A 17,026-nucleotide genomic window follows, 5' to 3' on the forward strand; every position below is an offset into this window, starting at 1 on the left:
TCCGTCAAGCTCCCCCACAGGAAAAATGATGATGGTGCGTTGGTCAATCATTGTACCTCTGTTCCTCTTCTTCCTCAGTGTCCCTCCGGCGATTGCACAACAGCCGCCGCCCACTGTATGTATTATTGGCAGTGGTATCGGCGGCTCCTCCGTGGCTCACTTTCTCCGGCAATATGCTCCTTCGTACAACGCCTCTGTCGATTTCAACATTCGGATATTCGAGCGCCACAACATCGTCGGCGGTCGAATGGCCACTGTCAACGTCGCAGGAGATACATTCGAGGCCGGAGCGTCCATTTTGCATCCCAAGAATTTTCATGCTTTGAGATTCACTAAGCTACTCAATCTTACCGTCAAGAAACCCTCCTCTTCCGATTCGTTCTCTCTCGGCATTTGGGACGGCCGTAAGTTCGTCTTCAGAACCCTCAAGAGCGGCCTCACCTCCAAGTTTCCTTATCTGGATAAGATCGTGGAGCTATGGAATCAGGTTGTCATCTTCATCCGATACGGCTTCTCGCTTCTCAGAATGGAGAAATTTGTTGAGGTTTTTATCATTTTCTTCGTTGATTTGATCTGGTTCTCTAAAACGCCCTAGCGTTGACTCTATTCTTGGTGAATTGATGATGCAGAGTGCTGTGGGAAAATTCTCGAAGTACTACGAAGGCTTTGAATCTAGGCCTGTCTTCGAGACTGTAAATGATATGCTCAATTGGTCTGGTTTGTACAATCTCACCACTCGAACTTTGTATGATGAATTAATTGATGCTCGGTTATCTCGCTTGCTAATACAAGAGCTTGTCACTGTAAGAACTTTTTGACTTTCGTTTCTTTTTCATTCTTTTTGTTCATTATTTATGGTGATTTGTTTCTTTTGGGGATTGGGGAGGTTTCTTTGTTTTGCTGGATGTAAGTTACATCCCTCAATGTGAAAAAGACAGACAGGGATTATCAAACGTGTTAAAGCTGTTATCTGTTGGTGTGAGTTTCTGAAATTTCTGAGTGAGATTTGAATTGAAACAAAGGAAGTTTGTTGATTTTATTTAGATTTGGAAAGAAAGATCGGCTGTTTAAAAGGCTAGGAGATGAAACCGTACGTATCTCCAAGACTTTGTATGAATGCCCCAAATCAAAATCAGGGGTATGATGTAGAACTGTTTTAAAGATGTCATGTTTTTGAGATCTAGATCTGGCATACCGTAAAGATAGATAGAACTGTTTCATGGCAAATTCTGATCCACAAACTTTTGAAGTCAAAACCTCTGACAATCTGTTTCTATGGATGAATTACTTGGACAATTCTTTTATTCCCTACTAATTTGATTAATATTCAACAGGGTATTGTGCTTGAATAGAGAATTGGTTTTGATTAGAGATTTAGTATTTGTCACCATGGTGATATAGTTCTAGTATAGTATAACATAGCTCAGATTTGCTTACAATTTTTGTTAGTTAGTGAGATTTTTTTAAGGGTCAATGCACATTTGGAAAGATACAAAGTGCTTTTCAAAAGAAAGAGGAATACTTAGGCTTAGAAGGTGGTCTCCCTTTCTCGCGAACGAACCACACTCCTTCATATACATTAGGAGTCCATTGAGGAATGAAAGCGAAAACAAAGAAGTTCCTAGTTCAGGTAATGGAATTGTGAGACCAATATAATGGGCGGCCCTAAAACGGTCAAAGAAGAGTGGGGAACCTCTTGCTGGTGTTTGGATGGAACCTTTCAGAATGGAGATACCGTTGGTGATCCATGGATCTCCGATTGGGAAACTATCACGGCATAGGTAAAAGGGAATGAGGAGGCAAGCCCATTCAAATTTTCATGGTGTTTGATTTGGTGATCAAAAGTGACTTTGAGATTCTAAACGTACATGCACTTTTGAAGTTCTTTTATTTGGAGTCACTTAATTGGGGCATGTTTAGTAGTGATTTTAAAATTATAATCAGTTTTGAAATGTTTAAAATAATTTCAAAACATGTCTTTAATCATTCAAATTTAGTTTTGATAGCATGAAAATGACATTTAAAAATGTAAAACCAAGCATTAAACTGAGTTAACATGATTAAAAGTAGGTTTCAGAATGATTTTGAACGTAAAAAAGTGATTTTAACCATTTCAAAATCACCCCAAACATTCTATTCATGTTCTCTTACTAGTGCTTAGAGAATAAGTGCCTACTTATAAGCATTTTCCCAAAAGCCATCTCAAAGTTACTCAAGGTTAGAAAAAGCACCAAGCTATTATGGTGTCAGTAGTAGTATGATCACATCACTTTTGATAGAATATCGAGTATATCTAAGAATATATTTATTCATAGGTTTTTGTCAATTTCAAAACTTGGCATTGTTGATACCAAATACTTTCATTGTTCATTCAACCTTTGATGTAGAGTACAAATACTTCTATCATTTATTTTGTTCCATGTAACTAGTTATTCACATGTCACACAAATCAAGTTAGAAGCATTGATGAACATGGCTCGCTGGAAAAAATTATTCCATCTCTGTATTTGTTTCTTAAAGTTTACCATCTTGAGACTGCTTAAAACGTAAAAATTATGTTGATTTCTTGTTTACCAATTCAAGCTCAAATATCATTAAATTTAGAGGTGCAGAATGTGGAAATATATATACATATATTTTGTTCTTACAGAGCAAGTGGTTATGAAGTTAATAATTTCTGATTCCTAGCCCATTCTCAAGTATTGTATTATTTTTTTGCCAATTTTTAATTTTAATTATAATATTTTCTTGGATCTCAGCTTACTATATTTCTTAATCAAGTACCTAATGGTATAAAACTCGAACCGTGGTTTAACTTTTAAATGATGTAGGCCTGTTACTCGAGATTGTTTTTGCCCTTGCCCCCTCCATTTTAGAGATGTACACCTTTTTTTTCATTAGATGGAACAATTTATGCGATTTTAGAAAAAATGTTATTGGTTGATCTGTGCAGGTTATCACAAGAATTAACTATGGTCAAAGTGTCTCTATTAGTGGACTTGCTGGGGCAGTTTCGTTGGCAGGATCAGGCGGAGGGTTGTGGGCAGTTGAAGGTGGTAACTGGCAGATAGCTGCTAGACTAATAAATCATTCAGATAGCACATTACATTTGCAAGAGGAAATCGGGTCCATCTCTTACCTAGGTGAATATTATGAGGTTAAATCTAACAAGGGAAACAGTTATTCCTGTGAAATTACTGTAGTAGCTACTCCTCTAGATGAGCTGAACATTCAGTTTACACCTCCGATTATAATTCCTAAGAGAGAACTGCAGCATACTCATACAACATTTGTCAGGGGCCTCTTAAATCCTGTGAGTGTACTCGAGGCTTTGAATGGTTCTATAGTTTCCAATTGTTTATAGTCATTCTTTTCAAGTTCTCTGACGTCTTGTTTTTTCTTTATTCTCTTTTATGCGCAAAGGAGTACTTCGGCTTGAAAGCTTCATCGAAAATTCCAAAGTTGGTGGGTACAACAGAAACTGAGGATGTTCAATTTTCGAGTATTTCTGTTCTTAAGCAACATGATGATAACGATATGACTTACAAGATATTCTCTCGTAAACCAATGGAAGATACCCTACTGGATAAGATCTTCAGGTAAATTTAAATGACAGTTAGTTTTGTATGGTTTTTGATTCAAGCCTTTACATGTGCTATCGTATCATCTTCGAGAAACTTTATGCAAGTTTTGGAGTGGTGGTTTTGGGAAAATATGGTTAGTATAGGTTGATTCTTTCCAAATAATAAGCTAGACGCTCAGATTTCTAAAACATGGATGTAACAGTCCAAGACCACCGCGAGTAGATATTGTCCTCTTTGTGCTTTCTCTTTTAGGCTTCTCTTCAAGGTTTTTAAAACGCGTTTACTAGAGAGAGGTTTCTACACCCCTATAAAGAATGTTTTGTTTCTCTTTCCAATTGATGTGAGATCTTACAAACCACCCACCTTCGGGACCCAGCGTCCTCGTTGGAACTTCTTACCTTCTCCAATCAATGTGGGACCCCCCAATCCACTCCCTTCGGGGCCTAGCGTCCTTGCTGGCACACCGCCTCGTGTCCATCCCCTTCGGGGCTCAACCTCCTTGCTGGCATATCGCCTGGTGTCTGGCTCTCATATCATTTGTAACAGTCCAAGGTCACCGCTAGCAGATATTGTCCTTTTTGGGCTTTCTTTTTCGAGTTTTTCTTCAAGGTTTTTAAAACGCGTCTGCTAGGGAGAGGTTTCCATACCTTAGAGAATGTTTCGTTCCCCTCTCCAACCGATGTGGGATCTCACAATGGACCATGTAGTTCAAATTACATGCAATTTAGTTGATTAGAAGCATGAATTATATGTGTGCATGTCATTTTAAATATTTTTTTTAATTAGATACATGAATGGTATGTATGCATGTACTTTTGTGTATATATATACATACACAAGCATACAAACACATACATACACGCGTATATTATTTTAGCTTCTTGACTATCTTTTAGAGTTGAGTATATAATATTAAAGTCATCGTCCTTTCTTTTAGTTCAACAAACATGAATATGGAGATTTGAGCTCTTAACCTTGGAAATATAAGTGTCTTAATGACTGAGTAATGCTCATATAGGTAAATGAAAGTTGAGATATTCAACCGAACAATAATATTCCTCCCTCTATATTCTTAGATTTTGTAACAAAATAGGCTTCTCTTCAAATTTGTGAGATTTGAAGTTTATATTATAGTGCTTGAGGGCCATCTATATTTCCGATACAATGTTTTAAAAGATGTCAACCAAGGTTCCATCTTTCATTCTTATGCTAATGGTAGAAAGAAGAAACGCTTCATTTTGGGAATCGGAAATGAACATGGAGTTAGCTTATTAGTGGAAGAGAGCCGCCCTTGAGGAACTTTTAACCCTTTCCCGTAAGCTGTACACTAAAGGAGGGTCTTCTTTAAAGCCAGCTAGATTTTAAGTCTATTCTTATTAGAAATTTAGTTAAATTATAAGGTTTTAAAATTTTAAGTTTGCATCTATAAGTTAAATTTTAGAACTATCCAAATTAATAGTTTTTAGACCTATTAGACACTTTTAAAGCTTAAAACCAAAGTTCCGAACTAAAGATGTAGTTTAGACTAAGAATTTTCATACCATTCTTCTTCCTATCATGTGTGGTTTGCCTTCTCACGTTACATGTTGTTGGTTGTTAGTGTAAGAAAGGAGACCATTCGGATAGATTGGGCTGCATATCCCCACTTTAAAGCTCCTGAAGTATTCGCACCTTTTATTTTGGATGGTCGGCATTTGTACTATGTGAATGCTTTTGAGAATGCAGCCAGTACCATGGAGACCAGTGCTGTTGCAGCTGAGAACATTGCACGACTCGTTCTATCCAGATTTTTTGGAAAGGTCGGCCCCGATTTGTTACATCTCAACCTTAATTCCGATCGAGATGCTTCGACTTTGCATGTGGATCTTTGAGTTCCCATTTCTCTGTTTGAGATTGTGATACCATGAACATGTCATGTACATTATCAGGATTTTGTTATGGTGAAGATAAATAAACCCAAACTCTTGTTTTTTTTTTTCTTCTTCCTGTAGAAGTATTGAACAAATAAAATATATATGACCTTGAAGATATTATACGCTTAATTTGGTTTAATATTGAACAAGTTCTGTCCATTTGAATTTGTAGGCGATGTTTGTATGTAAGAGAAAAAAAAAAAAAAAAAACTGATTTCAACGGGAAACAACCCAAGTCCGATCCAAGTTATTTCATTATTTTTCACATCATTCACTTTATAGACTCTCTTCTGTTTTTCATCTATTTTTGTATAAAAGTTCCTAAAACTTCTAGGTTACTTGAGAACAAAGAACGAGAACTTATGTGAGATCCCACATCGATGAGGGAGAGGAACGAAACATTTCTTATAAGGGTCTTATAAGGGTGTAGAAACCTCTTTCTAGTAGATGGGTTTAAAACCTTGAAAGGAAGCCCGAAAGAAAAAATTTAAAACATTTCTTATAAGGGTCTTATAAGGGTGTAGAAACCTCTTTCTAGTATATGCAGTTTAAAACCTTGAAAGGAAGCCCGAAAGAAAAAATTTAAAACATTTCTTATAAGGGTCTTATAAGGGTGTAGAAACCTCTTTCTAGTAGATGCGGTTTAAAACCTTGAAAGAAAGCCCGAAAGAAAAAATTTAAAACATTTCTTATAAGGGTCTTATAAGGGTGTAGAAACCTCTTTCTAGTAGATGCGGTTTAAAACCTTGAAAGGAAGCCCGAAAGAAAAAATTTAAAGAGGATAATATTTGCTAGCCGTGGATAAAATAAAATGTATATGCAATGTATAACAAAGCATATGGCATGAGGTACAAGAAGAGTCAAATAAATTTCTGATAATATATATAAAAGAAACCTAGAAGGAGATTCATACAAAATTGAGGCTAAACATTGAAGAGGTCATTCTGGATGTGGCAGAGGTTAAACTGCAAGCATAACTCACTTGGGGTTCTTGGGAAAATGTAATTTAATCAGCGCGGGAAGTTCGGCTAGCTCAACCTTGGACTTGCCTAGCAATATACTCCTTAACTTCTCATCACAAATGACCACATTCTTGTTGGTTGGATCCTGGACAAGAAAGGTACATACCCATAACCTTTTAGCAGAATAAAGAAAGCCACTTATGGGACAACAGAAACATATTTTTAACATTTAGAAAAAGAAGTGCTACTTCATTGAAGTTTCAAGTACTTCTAGCTTCCCAAAATCATAATACATGACCATGGAACAATAATAACGTGTAATGCAAATGTTATGAACCACGACTCTCCACAATGGTATGATATATAGTCCACTTGGAGCATAAGCTCTCGTGGCTTTGCTTTTGGTTTCTCCCAAAAGGCCTCGTACCAATGGAGATGTATTCCTTACTTATAAATTCATGATCGACCAAAAGTTATTGAGTTTACAAGTAAAATCAATCATCATTCTCTTTTGGGGTGGTCGTGGATGTGCTTAACAGACTTATTTTGAGAGGCATGGATAAAGGTTTAGCAGAAGGGTTGTTTGTTGGGAGAGACAAAAATCATCCATCTTACTCATTTACAGTTTATAATACTATTTCCTTATGCATAAGGAGGAGTCCTTTGTAGGCCTTAATAGAACTTGATAGGTAAAATAAGACGAAATTTTGGTTAGTTGGTATTAGCATTGAATCAGTAAAGCTTGAAAGATGGGTTCATGTGGTGGGTTATGAGATCCTCTATGTTGCCTATGAGCTAGTTAGGTCTTCCCTGGGGTAATAAATCAAGATCACATTCCTTCTTTGACCCCGTGGTTGAACAATATCAATCGGAGTTTGAAGAAGAGGAAGGAGAAGGACTCCTCAACCTGCAACCGATAAAGAAGGATTTATTCAATCACATAGTATGAGCTCCTATAATATGGCGCCGTTGGGGCTTTTAAGAGGATGAGTTTCAAGAGAATGATTCGAAGTTCTTCTAGAGTGGAACCGTACAGTACCAAGCACGAGATAGATCTTCAAACGAACAAGGTTTTTTTCGAAGAAGCCAATTCATTTGGGATCTCTTCTTTGATAAGAATCCCACGGGAGTAGTTAATATTATTTGGGTGAACTGTTCAGATGGTTTAGGCTCGAGTGTGTATATTCAAATCTAGGAACATTCGAAGTACCTCGAATACTTGAGTTATCTTGTAGCTCTTCTATACAGTTTCAAAGTATACGAGACGTTCCAGGGACCAAGGACTGTTGCGTATACTTAATAACCTAGATTATGTCATGTACATCAGGTTCTCATAATCTAGTTTCAAAGTATACATGACGTGACATTCCAAGGACTATCACGTATTTGATTATTCAAACCTAGGGACGTTCCAAGGACCAAGGACTGTCACGTATACTTCAGAACCTAGATTATGTCATGTACATCAGGTTCTCATAATCTAGTTTCAAGGTATACGTGATGCAACGTTTCAAGGACCGTCACGTATTTGATTATTCAAATATAGGGACGTTCCAAGGACCTTGACCCTCTATCAGGTTCTCATAACTTTCATTTTAAGATATTCTTTATCATCCTGATTATTCAGACTCATGACCTTTCTTCTCCTCTTTGATTACTATTTTCCTTTCGTTCCTTAGCCTCTTGCCCATTTTAAGCCATACTTCAACCAGAATACAATATAGAATCTATGAAAACTATTTTGAAAGTAGATTTAACAAGGGAAGTCTCTGTTATAGGTTGATAGCAGTATAATCAATATGCATCTAAAACTAATTAAAAAAAAGGCCATAAAAATTAGACAAAGAATAGAACCTGAAGATTATTGGTTTTGATATATGACCACACATACTTGAAACAGCCCAGACGAGAAATTTGGGACTGTCCCACAAACTCCCTGAGAGTTGAAGGAAGGTTTACGAGATCAATCAAGTTAGCAAGCTTCTTCGGGTTATCTGTAATGGCCGTCTTCATCCGTTGCGGCAGCATTTTTTCTGCACAACTAGTTCGCTTCCACCTCCACTGGAAAAACACATAAAAACTGTTTACTTGGAAGATGAAACGAAGCTTTGGAAATATGAAAAACACAGAAATTCCTGCAAATTGAGGCGCGATAAGCTCATTCAATAACCCAAACCTCCTAAACAAAATCTGAGCATCGGTTCAAGGGAATTTTATCAAACATCTTATGTGCAAAAGATTTTCAATCACAGAGAGTGAAACAGAACACGAAATTTCTCGGGAAATCAAAGAGCAAAGAAGTCCAGCGAGTTCAAATCAAGAAACCCAGTTCAGAGAATGAAAAAAGTAGAAGCAAGGAAATCACAGAAACTATGAAAATCACAGAAAGTCCTGCAAATTGAGGCGCAACAAGCTCATTCAATAACCAAAACCTCCCAAACAAAATCTGAGCATCGATTCAAGGGAATTTTATCAAACAACTTATGTGCAATAGATTTTCAATCACCGAGAGTGAAACAGAACACGAAATTTCTCGGGAAATCAAGAGAAAAGAAGTCCAGCGAGTTCAAATCAAGAAACCCAGTTCAGAGAATGAAAAAATCTAGAAGCAAGGAAATCGAGTTCATGGAATAGATAGCTATAATTCGCACCTGGGAAAAGGGAGAAGAAAAACCTCTAGAAATTGGAAAGAATTGACAGAAAATACAGCGGCTAAAGCGAAATAGGGTCGGATCACCAAGGGGAAGGAGATCTTGGAGCCCTTGAATTGTTTGCAAGTGCATAGATTTTGAGTTGTTTAAATGCCAAAAGTAATTTGGAAAAAATGAAGATTTATTTATTTTTTTTATAAAAAAATTGTAAGGACCAAACAACAAGATGATAGCTGGAACGTATTAGAGCTACACGACTATAGGATGATTGCTACATCGTGTATGGTCGTTTCCTTTGTATTTTAAAGCTTGTTTTGTAAAAGGAGTCCATAATCTTGGTCTATACGTGACCGTCCGTGATTCGAAATATCGAAGAACGGGCGGTTACAATCCTAATATTCAATTTTATCATGTCTCCTTCCCAATCTATTAGAGGTGGTCATAGTGTACCTTCTAGAGATGATTATTTTATCTATAGGGACCTGTCTCGAAGTGGGAAAGGATTCCCCATTTAGACGGGAAATGAGGGACATTTTTTCCTGTTAAATAAATGGGATTGGGGGACGGGATTATATTCCCCGTCCCTGACTCAATTTAGAGAAGAAGATCTAAGCTAGTTCCGAGGATAATTTGTAACTCAACATAGGACAACCAACTAAGTAGCTTCACTAGTAGCTTGATTGGATGAATTGTTTGATACATGAACAATGTGTATGTTGTAGCCCTGCACGTGTCGTGCAATGGGGGACCCATTCTTTTAACATATCACAACATGACCTTAGACAGTTTTTTAGTCCGGGCAAGATTGAATGTGTAGTACTTCTCTACACATGACCCATGTATGTGAGCATGGACCCACCAGGTGGGCTCGCACACCCCCTGGATCTGGCTCGTCAGGCTAGCACTCACTAACGAGCTCTTAGGGTCTGCATAACAGCATGACACACATAACTATCAAAAATCTAAGTAGTAATGTAAGTATCCGCACATGACACACTAATATGTATGAGTTCCTCGTAGCATAATGTATGATATAAGACAAACCTCCCTTTATTTATAACATAATAAATCTGTGGATTATGTTATCATAATTCCGGTACATTCAATAATATGTAACATAGCTTTCATGGCATGGTCTATGGAGGTTTATCCATCATAGATTGTCGATTCCATATCAACTTTATACAACATTACACGATCACAAAATAGAAGAGCTTATCATAGCATAATGTCGCATAACATGACATAGCTTATTAAATGACACACGTCATCATACATATTACAATTCATCAAATCGAGCCAATAGTAGAACCAATTACGTAGTTGGTCTAGGTTGGAGTTACTAATTATTCTTGGTACTAGCTTGAATCTGCTACTCAACGATCAATTCAACTTTAGATCTATCATCTTTGGTTAGGGTTTATAACCATCAATGCTACTTAACGATCAATGCTACTTAAAATGAGGCACAACATGTCCGAGATTGAGATGCTCGAAGAGGATCTAAAGAAGTTTCAAGACTCTAGCATAAACCGTTTTTTGGATCCTTTGAAATGAACAGCCTTAGCATTCAAGGGCATGCTGTGGAATTGACCTGCACCCTCACGAGGTGTCCAATTGTACAAGGTGCACGGTATACCTAAGCGCCATTAATTTCTTCAATGAAGTTTTCTGCTTTGCTAAATTTTCATGCATCAAATGAACGATTTGAATGCACAACCCATGCAAGAGAAAATTGATCTCCAAGCATTCGTGATGTTTTCATGAATTTTAAAAAATATCTTCAATAATTTTGGAGGAAAGCCTTAGCCCATAAAGTTCCGTCTTGAATACCTCTCGCAACCATAAACCCTGAATTCAAAGGTTGTGTTTGTTGTGCCCAAATGCCATAACCAAAATGGTACGATACCAATTGTTGTTGCAGAAACATAAATCTATGTAATGCTGGCAACCCCCTTTGTCAACATATTGATATGATCATTAGGAGTTCCAATTTTAAATAAACGATTGTCCCTTCATTAACAATTTCTCGAACAAAATAAAATCAGACATGAATATACTTGGTTCAAGCATGATGAACTTGGTTATTCGACAAACAAATATAACTCTGACTATAGAAAAAAACATGGAAAACACAATTTAGAAACGGGTAACAAAACTGTCAATTGTGGACCTTAAAACTTATTACCAAAAAAATTTCAAGTGCTTTATTGTTTTTTTCTAACAATAAAATGTTAATTTTAGGGTTCATAGCAAACCGGACCTTAATTTTAATCGAGAAGCAAATTCTATATAAAAAGGAAGAAATGGAAGTTTAGAGAACATATAGAAAATATGATGTCAAATAAATCTAATGTGTTTTTGAGAGTTTGTACCCTCATTTTCTTTGGATTGCACTTTATAGTCTACGAAACCGATGCTAAAAAAGTGGTTGAAGTCGATGTAGACGACACCATTCGAGAAGAGGAATTGACAGACCAAATTGTAAAGCATCCAAAAGGAATATCCATTTCTTCATCTAGATCAAGCCAACGAACATTATTTCACTTGACCCCTTCTCCACCCCTCGTCCTTAGAATGTTACCGAAAGGCGTACCCATTTCTCCGTCTGGGCCGAGTAAAAGGCATAATAACTACCCACCTCCTCCACCGCATGCTTCATCTCTCATTTTAAAAGATGTACCCATTCCTCCGTTTGGGCTGAGTCAAAGGACGTCAGACTATCCTCCTCCTGCACCACATACTCCTTCCATTACACTAGGGATATAATCGAAGTATTATTTTGAGATGCATCCAAAAACACTTATACCAATATGACTAACTTATCAACCCAAATTTTCGCCCCAATTTCTCTACTTTCGTTACTTCTTGTAATTCTAAGTGTTGAGGTTTATAAGTGGCCTTTATTGAATGTAACTATGTATAATACATATTCAAAAAGAAAAAAAAAAAAAAAAAATTGGCCATGTTTGAACTTCCTATTTCATATATCTACTTTCATTACATTCTTGACAGTAAAGAATCTAAAGAATAATTTAGTTAAATTTACAACGTAAATAGATGAAAATATGCATTACCACTTTATTAAAAAATGAAGAACATAACTTTTTTTTGTTTAGAAATCGTTGCTAAAGCAGGAAATCAAATCGTTTGTACTAAATTTCTTCGAATATAAATTAAAAGAGTATTGAACATATAGTTTCTAGGAAATATATGTGTAAAATGCAACATCGGTCTCCACATAAAATCAACTAATCAGACAATCTACAGATCTTTACATTCATCCTTTCAGCATTACGGAGGTCCACATGGGAAAGAAAGAATCACGGCCGGAAGAGACCATCCCCTATATCAATAAGAAAAAAAGTTCAAATTCTCTATTCCTCACAATTCCATCGATTTTGTTCTCATTCTATCAAATCGGGTTAGAAAAATAAATATCAAAATTATCTATATGATTTTTTTGCAAAGAGATTAGCTTGAGAATAGGCCTAGAATTATAAAAGTTGGTCAAAATTAGCTAAAAATGAAAAAAAAAAAAAATCTAGAGAAGAATCTTTGGGTTGAACTCTTTCTTAAAAGTATTCTGAGGTGAGTATGTCTACTATTTGATCAACTTTAAGTTATTTTTTAGCCAAAAATGGATTTAGTTAATATGGTTAGAAGAGTTGGATAATATATTATGTATTAACTCAATCTCGAAAACTCACCTAGGTTGAATTGGACTTAGAGAAGTAGATCTAACCTAGTTCCGAGGATAATTTGTAACTCGACATTAGACAACCAACCAAGTGGTTTCACTACTAGCTTGATTGGATGAATGGTTTGATGCATGGACAACGTGTGTGTTGTGGCCCTGCACGTGTCGTGCCATGGGGGGATCTATCCTTTTAACATATCACAACATGGGCTTAGACAGTTTTTTTAGTCTGGGCAAGTTTGGATGTGTAGTACTTCTCTTCACATGACCCATGTATGTGAGCATGGACCCACCAGGTGGGCTCGCACACCTCCTGGATCTAGCTCGACGGGCTAGTAATCGCTAATGAGCTCATGTTGAACACGACAGAGAGAAAGGGTCTGCATAACATCATGACACACATAAATATCGAAAATCATAAGTCGTAATGTAAGTATCCCGATGCACGACACACTAATATGCATGAGTTCCTCATAGCATAATCTACCTCATATACACATGACAAACTAAAGGTTGAGAGATTTTTTGAATAAATTGTCTGACGTCTATTGTAAATACCCCTCCATCCTACCTAAGTTTTCATCCCAATAAATAAAAAGCAATAGTATTCTACAAGGTGTCTTGTAATCTCTTCTCGATTTGTGTTGATAAAGAGTGCGAGTGTTCTCACAAATAATTGTGTTCAATAATCTGGTATCAGAGCGAGGTTAGTGTAGGTTGTCTAATTTCTTGAAATTCTTAGTATGCTCTATGGTTGCAGCTCTGTCTTAACTTCCACATCAGAAACGATTTCTTGAGATTATAAGTGAGTTTATTTTGTGTCGTGAGCAGTCTGTGACTCTGCAAGTTTTGTGTCGAAAGAGTTTGTTTGGTACTATTGAGGTATTGCCAACACGATGAGCGATTTCCAAATCGTTGGAGGAATCAAGAAACTCAACAGCAACAACTAAGACACGTAGGCAACATGCATGATGTCCTATTTACAAGGACGTGAGCTATGGGAGATCATTGGCGGGAGTGAAACTACGCCGCCTGAGAAGGATCCTAATGGCGCCTTGTGCAAATGGAGAATTAAAGCAGACAAAACAATGTTTTCCTTGAAGACCACAATCAAAGAAGAGATGTTAGAGCATATTTGAGATGACAAGACACCGAAAGAAGCATGAAACACGTTCGTGATGTTGTTCGCAAAGAAGAACGATATGAGGCTACAACTGCTGGAGAACGAGCTATTATCAATTTCACAACGTGACATGAAGATTGCTCAGTATTTCCATAAAGTCAACTCGATCTGCCGAAAGATTACTGAACTAGACCCGAAGTCTGCAATTGGAGAAGATCGAACGAAGAGGATCATTATCCATGGATTGTGGTTAGAATATAGATGCTTCATTATTGCTGTTCAAGGATGACCCACTCAACCATCACTAGTAAAGTTTGAACATTTGTTAGCCTGCCCATGGCTAAACAAATGGGAGACATCACATTGAAGGGTGAAAGAGAAGCACTCTACACAAGTGAAAGTCGAAACAATACAAGCCATCTACTAAACGTGGATACAAAAACGGTGGCAAAAGAAGAAGTCATCAAGGAACTGCACACCCTGAGAGAGCTCAGAAGAATGACAACAATAGTTCGAAAGAGATTTGAAGGTATTTTCTACAATTGCGGGAAGAAGGGCCACATGTTTAGAGATTGTTGGTCCAAGAAAAAAATCTATCGAAAGCAATGTGACATCCTCACACATGGAGATAAAAAAGGAATTTATTGTAGAGGTACTATATGTCCTACAACATAAGAGTGCAACTTTAGGTCTATAGTGGAGTGACCTTAATGAATGGAAATTGATTAATTAAAGAATTTAATTAATTAATTTTGTATCATTGGAGCTTATACTCTGTAGGTCCATAAGGTTCTCTTGCTAGTTTATAGTAACACTCAAATGTTCAATTTATTTGAAAAAAAATTTGAAGGGTTCAAATTGATTTTTAATATAACAGATATATTAAATATAAATGAAAAAATAAATGTAATTTGAAATATCAAATTAATATTAATATATTAGATATATTAAATAAATAGAAAAAATATATTTAATTGGAAGGGTTCAAATTAATATTTAATATTTTAGATATGTTAAATATAAAGGGAGAAAAATATATTAATTTGAAGGGTCAAATTAATTTTTAATATATGAGATATATTAAAGGAAAAACATATTTATTGTATTTGATACAATTAAATATTAAATCAATTAATGTATTTTGATATATTAAATAAAAATATATTTGAAATTTGAATGAGATTCAAATTAATTAAATATATATTAGAATATCTTGTAAGATCTAAATATGATTTGTATAAGGTATTATATCCTATTATATTAAATATGAAAATATATTATTTGGAAAATATTCTCGAAGAGTTCCTATAAATAGAACCCTCGGTTTGAGCCAAAGACGCAATCTCTCCCACTTTCTATGGAGAATGAAATTACATCTCCAAAGAATTCGTGAAACCAATTTGTTTATGATCATTGGCGACAATGGGAGATCATATTGATTATGAGAATGACGGGATTGTTGTTGCAGGATGCTCAAACTATATGACTGACGATTAGAGAAAATTGCAAGACTAGAAAGAGTATAAAGGAAGTCGTAAGGAAAGCACAACAAATAACACACAGTTGTCAATTGCTCAGATCAGTAATACGACAATCATGCCTGACAATAAATCTAATACAGTGTTACATAATGTTTATCATGTATCAAATATAAAGAAGAACTTGTTGTCAATGTCACAACTAATAACATCAGGAAATTACGTCTTGTTTGGGCTAGAAGATGTGAAAGTCTATAAAGATGATTAGATAATAGGAGAGCTCACAATATAAGGGTGAAGAGTGGAGTCCGTTTACGTCCTATCTGCAGATTCTTCCTATGTTGACAACACCCGGAAGAATGAGACAACAGATCTATGGCATGCAAGATTGGGACATGTTGGCTACCACAAGTTGAAGCGGATTATGGAGAAATTCATGCTCAAAGGTCTACCTCAACTTGAAGTCAAAACAGACGTTGTTTGCGTTGGATGTGAATATGGTAAAACTCATCAATTACCATACAAAGAGCCAAAATTCAAAGCAAAGAAACCATTAGAGTTAATTCACTTTGATTTGTTCGGACTAGTCAAACAAGCATCGATTAGTGGAATGTGGTATATGGTGACATTCATTGACGACTACTCAAGATATATGCGGATTTTCTTTAAGATAGAAAAGTTTGACACATTTTCAAAATTTCAAGAATTCAAGATGATGATCGAAGGAGAAGTAGGAGTGAAGATTTGTTGCTTACGTTCAGACAATGGCAGAGAATACATGTCAGATGAGTTTGATCAATATTTACATGAGTGTGGGATACGACATCAGTTTACATGTGCCAACATGCTGTTAGATAAATCCCCGAGTGGATGTGATCCCTAATTTTTAGTTAACTATTTTTTTAGCTAACTATTTTTATGCTAAACCTGCACAATTGAAGTGAGTGAGAAGTACAGGTTGAGCTTTGTTAAGTTGCCCTTTACTTTTCTATTTTAGGATTATTTGTACCACAATTGTATGAGAAATGAAATTATCTTCAGCAAATATTTCTATCTCCTTGTTTTTTTGTTATTTTCTTCAAGTTTTACTTCAGTCGTTTTTTACTCCGTCGACGTTTTCCTCTCAATTGCCAGAAGTCAATCAGAGCCTGATTTAATTCACCGATAATATATCATTGTAGAGGAGCCAAATTTATCAAAGGTCAAGTTGAATAGCTTAAGTAATATGTACATATCATATCATATGTTATGGCCATTTATCACTCTCTTCATTTATCCCTCTCTCCATTTATCACTCTGTCCATGAAAACTCCCGGCCAATTGGATGTATGTACATATCATATGTTATGGTCATTTATCACTCTCTCCATTTCATGCTGAGTGCATCAGTCCTATCCAACGTCCTCAATCTCGGGTCCCTGGAGGTAACGACGACGACATAACTTCTCTAGTGAGCCTCGTACTCGAGGACGAGCTTCAGCTGGGCATAACAAAGACATGGGTTGGGAGCCAATTCAACTGAAGAAGTAGCGAGTGTTCTGCTCAAATCGGTGAAAGAGGCGAGTAGCAAGAGCACCGGCGATGGGTCCTCGAAAACTGGGGCGACAAACCATAT

The 17,026-nt window shown here is 36.3% G+C and overlaps 2 protein-coding genes across 4 annotated transcripts; one reads left to right on the forward strand and one right to left on the reverse strand.

The window, feature by feature from the left end:
• On the forward strand, positions 1–5,633 carry LOC111467195 (farnesylcysteine lyase). The gene is made up of 5 exons (XM_023112013.1): positions 1–544; positions 630–803; positions 2,954–3,313; positions 3,424–3,599; positions 5,185–5,633. The coding sequence occupies exons 1-5, from the start codon at positions 26–28 to the stop codon at positions 5,453–5,455; spliced, it is 1,500 nt and encodes a 499-aa protein (XP_022967781.1). The 5' UTR covers positions 1–25; the 3' UTR covers positions 5,456–5,633.
• Positions 5,634–6,341: 708 nt separating this feature from the next.
• LOC111467287 (upstream activation factor subunit UAF30) lies at positions 6,342–9,255 on the reverse strand. Of its 3 annotated transcripts, none has more exons than XM_023112145.1 (3): positions 9,111–9,255; positions 8,314–8,520; positions 6,342–6,604 (listed from the first exon to the last, which is right to left on the reverse strand). In XM_023112145.1, the coding sequence occupies exons 1-3, from the start codon at positions 9,240–9,242 to the stop codon at positions 6,476–6,478; spliced, it is 468 nt and encodes a 155-aa protein (XP_022967913.1). In that variant the 5' UTR covers positions 9,243–9,255; the 3' UTR covers positions 6,342–6,475. The 3 variants fall into 3 exon arrangements, with proteins under 3 accessions (XP_022967913.1, XP_022967914.1, XP_022967915.1); XM_023112146.1 differs by having other exon boundaries at positions 9,134–9,234; XM_023112147.1 differs by having other exon boundaries at positions 8,314–8,594; positions 9,111–9,218.
• Between the last annotated feature and the right edge of the window lie 7,771 nt (positions 9,256–17,026).

This window comes from Cucurbita maxima, unplaced genomic scaffold, assembly GCF_002738345.1.
Source record: "Cucurbita maxima cultivar Rimu unplaced genomic scaffold, Cmax_1.0 Cma_Scf00033, whole genome shotgun sequence".
Classification (NCBI taxonomy): domain Eukaryota; kingdom Viridiplantae; phylum Streptophyta; class Magnoliopsida; order Cucurbitales; family Cucurbitaceae; genus Cucurbita; species Cucurbita maxima.

Coding starts and splice junctions, on each gene's coding strand:
- LOC111467195 (XM_023112013.1), top strand. CDS start 26: ATGATGATGGTGCGTTGGTCAATCATTGTACCTCTGTTCCTCTTCTTC. Junction 545..629: donor GAATGGAGAAATTTGTTGAG/GTTTTTATCATT, acceptor TTGATGATGCAG/AGTGCTGTGGGAAAATTCTC. Junction 804..2,953: donor TAATACAAGAGCTTGTCACT/GTAAGAACTTTT, acceptor TGATCTGTGCAG/GTTATCACAAGAATTAACTA.
- LOC111467287 (XM_023112145.1), bottom strand. CDS start 9,242: ATGCACTTGCAAACAATTCAAGGGCTCCAAGATCTCCTTCCCCTTGGT. Junction 8,521..9,110: donor TTTCTTCTCCCTTTTCCCAG/GTGCGAATTATA, acceptor GTGTTTTTCCAG/TGGAGGTGGAAGCGAACTAG. Junction 6,605..8,313: donor TCAAAACCAATAATCTTCAG/GTTCTATTCTTT, acceptor TTTCTTGTCCAG/GATCCAACCAACAAGAATGT.